Source organism: Otolemur garnettii, unplaced genomic scaffold (assembly GCF_000181295.1).
Source record: "Otolemur garnettii isolate 467f Iridium unplaced genomic scaffold, OtoGar3 scaffold00055, whole genome shotgun sequence".
In the NCBI taxonomy this organism is placed as follows: Eukaryota; Metazoa; Chordata; class Mammalia; order Primates; family Galagidae; genus Otolemur; species Otolemur garnettii.
In genome coordinates, this window is record NW_003852450.1 from 5,044,359 (window position 1) to 5,048,503 (window position 4,145).

A 4,145-nucleotide genomic window follows, 5' to 3' on the forward strand; every position below is an offset into this window, starting at 1 on the left:
AGTTGTTGCAAAATGAGATTTATCATATTTTCCAGATTACAGCTAGTCTCCTGATGTGAGTTTAACACTGCATTTGGTGGGAACCTAAGACTGGCACCTACGCAACTGACTGAGAGGTCCCATGAACACTGCAAGTCAGGGAAGGCTTGCCTCTGTGACAGGCATCACTCTACTCCCCTAGGCTCAAGTGCTTATTAACCACTGAGCTCCAGCATAGTTTTCTCACACCTGTGGCCTATGCCAACTACCTCTCTGTGCAGCTGTGGGGAAAAAATTCGATAGGCAAGTTGCTTTTACCAGTAACCTCAGATCCTTTATGGGGAATTTGAAAAAAAAAAAAAAAACTTAAATGAAAGAACAGATCTTTACTACATATCAGTCTCAGGAGTTCATTGGGGGAACTGATAAGCTGCAGAATCTAAGGCCCAAAGAGGTGGAGAGACATCTCAGAATCAGTCAAACACTGCTGAAACACAGCAGATGACAATGTCCCAAGAGTATGCCTGCTGGGTGGCACGAGCTAGTACACTGCTAGTCCCCACTAGAATCCATAGCTTAGCCTCTCTGCAGCTCAGTTCCTCCAACTCAGGACAAACTCTACACACTTGCTATCACACGCCCATAAGTTATCCCAGAGCAAAACCAGTAAAGCCCAGGTGTCCTTTGCCAAGAGTGTCCTCTTTCCTGGGGTCAGGCATTTTTCTGGGTAAAGGAGAATGCTCCAGAGAATACCCACACCGCTGCCCAGGAACACTTGACTGAACTCTTGGCTCTTTTTGGCAAAGAGTTTTAGGTAAGGCCACAAACAGTAGCAGGAGCAGCAACCCTTCTGCTAGCTTAGTGGGCACAACTGGGAAGGAAGCCATGCTCCCTCCCCTCTCAGCCGGGCTTTGGGCAAGGAGCAAGGGGCCTCCTAGGCAGATTGTCATTAATCCTGGACTATGTCCACACTCCTCCAAAGTGTGCCAGGGCATTGAGGAGCAGGGCTCAAAGCCAATGCCTGCCCCCAACACACACCCACTCACACCCATTCACACACCAGGCATCATTTCCACTAATTTCTTGCCATGGTTGGCTAGGGTTATTGCCTACTCAGAGCTAGTTGCCCTATTGTACTGCCAAAAAGTACAGTGAATTTATTGAGCCTTGAATGTGAAGTGCCTTCCAAATTAGCCCTGTTAACCCTCAGTGTGAGGGGAAAAATTATATCCAGAGTGGGGGCAGAGCCAGTTAAGGTGACCTAGATAATTTCTATTCTATTTTTTTTCCCTCAGGTCCTATGCTCAGCTGAGTAATTTCTGTTCTTCACCGAATCTTTATGTAGCTTATTAAAGGGTCACGATTATTGTTATCAGAGACCAGGGTTGGACCATGGGTGGATGAAACTACCATGGACTTGGCCTTCTATTACACATTTTTCATTACTTTTTATATATTTAATAAGAATTTACTGAGGCCCCATGATGTGCAAACTACTGATTGAAACACTCTGAGGGATACAGAGATGAATGAACATGGCCCCCGCCCACCGCACAGAGCACACAGTCCAGTGGAGAGCCTGATTCTAAGTGTCGGGCAAATACCACCATCTTTCCTATTTCCAAGCTATACCCTGTTTGTTTCCTAAAAGGAAGTAATTTAATAGAAAAGTTATTTAAGGCTCAGCGCCTGTGGCTCAAGTGGCTAAGGCACCAGCCACATACACCTAAGGTGGCAGGTTCAAATCCAGCCCGCCCGCCAAACAATGACGGCTGCAACCAAAAAGAGCCGGGTGTTGTGGCAGGCGCCTGTGGTCCCAGCTACTTGGGAGGCTGAGGTAGGAGCCCGGGAGTTGGAGGTTGCTGTGAGCTGTGATGCAACGGCACTCTACCCAGGGGGACAGCTTGAGGCTCTGTCTCAAAAAAGGAAAGAAAGAAAGAAAGAAAAGTTACTTAAGATAATTTTGGCAAACATTAGAATTCAAAGCTGTGTTGGAGGAGGGAAAGGCAAATGGCCTAACCACACAGCTGAGATGATGGTGGTGCTGCAAGGCATCCAAGCGCTGAGCTTCCTAGAGGTCAGGGAGAGAAAAGAAGTACAGCATGGGAACGCGAGGGGGTGCTCCAAAGCCATCGTTCCTGCGCCTCCGTCTCATCTCCCTGTGCTCTCTGTCCTAGGCCAGCGGCTAGGACCCCTGGGCCTCCTGGGCCCCTGGGAGCACAGCCCGAAGTGTGCAGCGAGGAGGCTCCCCACTGTGGGGCTCAGCCCTCGGGGGGCCTCGCTGTGCCCGCCCCCTGAGAGCTCCGCAGGGCCCCAGCAGCCTGGCCTGTGTGCCCCCCGCAGCCGCCTGATCCCCGCACCGCGGGGTGCGGTGCTGGTGCAGCGGGAAAAGGACCTGTCCGCCTACAACTGGAACTCCTTCGGCCTGCGTTACGGCAAGCGGCAGACAGCACCCGGAAGCTGCGGCGACGGCTCTGGGCGGGGCTGAACGCGCAGGTGCCGACCTTGAACTTCCAACCCGGAATGAGGGGTCGGAACCCGCTGAGACTGGGGCGGGGACACAGGGCACCTCAGGGGATATTGGAGCTACTGGTTTGAGGCAATAAAAGAAATCCTGCCAACTCACTAACGTGTGGTTTGTGGCTAATTTCTGCAAGCAGCGCTAATGAGATAAGTTCCCCTTCTCTCCTCGATTGGATAATTAGTCCGTTTTAAGATGCCTCTGGTGTCATCAAGGTCAGTGCTTCTCAAATGAGATGTGATGAAGGAAGGTTGTTTGTTATTGGGGAACAATATTATATATAATATATATTTATATTAATATACATTTTAATATATATTATATATGTGTGTATATATACACCATATATTTTAAATTCTGAAGATCTGAAAAAATACATAAACAACTATAGAGAAGCCCAACTTGGATGCTGCTTGGATGTTTCAGCAATATCAAATTTCTAAAAAAATTTCTGAAGCCATCTTCTAAATTCCTAGACTTACCTCTCTGAGGATGGGTAACATTTTGCCAAGGGGCATGGGTGTGGCAGGGTAGTGGTGTAGACTGTTAAACACTTTACCCTTTCCCAGGGAAGTTATCAGCCAAGTGCACAGTTTGCTCTACAAGATGATTCCAACCACTGTCCTGTCCACTGAGCCCACAGGCAGACCTCTGCCAGGGGTTGGCCCCAACGTGCTGAAGTGCAATGGGCATCAGCCGTGCACTAGGCCATTCATCCTCCCCCGGGCACTTTACATGGGTTACTTTTCTTCATCTTTGTAACCACCCAGGGAGATGGGCATGTATTTTTTCTTTTATTTTTTTGAGAGAGCAAGAGTCTCACCGTTGCGTTGGCTAGAGAGCCCTGGCGTCATCATCATAGCTCACAGCAACCTCAAACTCTTGGGCTTAAGTGATCCTCTTGCCTCAGCTTCCGGAGTAGCTGAGACTACAGGCACCTGCCACAATTCCTGGCTGGTTTTTCTATTTTTAGTTGAGATGGGATCTTAGTCTTGCTCAGGCTGGTCTCAAACTCCTGACCTCAGACTGTCCACCCATCTCCGCCTCCCACAAGTGTTAGAATTACAGGTGTGAGCCACCATGCCCAGCCAAGATGGGCTTGACTTATCCCCATCTTTACAGGCAGAACTCTGAAGTTCAGAAAGATAAATAGGCTCGGCACCTGTGCTTAGGGTGCTGGCCACATACACAGAGGCAGGCGGGTTCAAACTCGGCCCCGGGTCTGCTAGACAACAATGACAACTATAGCAAAAAAATAGCCAGGCATGTGGCAGGTGCCTGTTGTCCTAGCTTCTTGGGAGGCAAGAGAATTGCTTAAGCTTAAGAGTTTGGTGTTGAGCTGTGATGTCACAGCACTCTACAGAGGGTGACATAGTGAAGATCTGTCTCCAAAAAAAAAAAAAAAATTGATAAGTAACTCACTCAAGCCACATAGCCAGTGACACCAGAGGCTGTCTCCCAGCTGCACCATCATGCCTATCTGAGATGGCAGGGTTTCCTTCCATCTGAGGCAGATCCGGAAAGGACAGTCTGGGCTGGGTGCAGTGGCTCACACCTATAATCCTAACACTCTGGGAGGCTGAGGTGGGTGGATTGCTTGAGCTCAGACCAGCCTGAGCAAAAGTGAAACCATGTCTCTACTAAA

General features: G+C 49.1%; 1 protein-coding gene across 1 annotated transcript; it reads left to right on the forward strand.

Moving 5' to 3' along the window:
• The first annotated feature begins 2,011 nt into the window (after window positions 1–2,011).
• KISS1 (KiSS-1 metastasis suppressor) lies at window positions 2,012–2,512 on the forward strand. The gene is made up of 2 exons (XM_012806602.2): window positions 2,012–2,030; window positions 2,157–2,512. The coding sequence occupies exons 1-2, from the start codon at window positions 2,012–2,014 to the stop codon at window positions 2,465–2,467; spliced, it is 330 nt and encodes a 109-aa protein (XP_012662056.1). The 3' UTR covers window positions 2,468–2,512.
• Window positions 2,513–4,145: the final 1,633 nt, after the last annotated feature.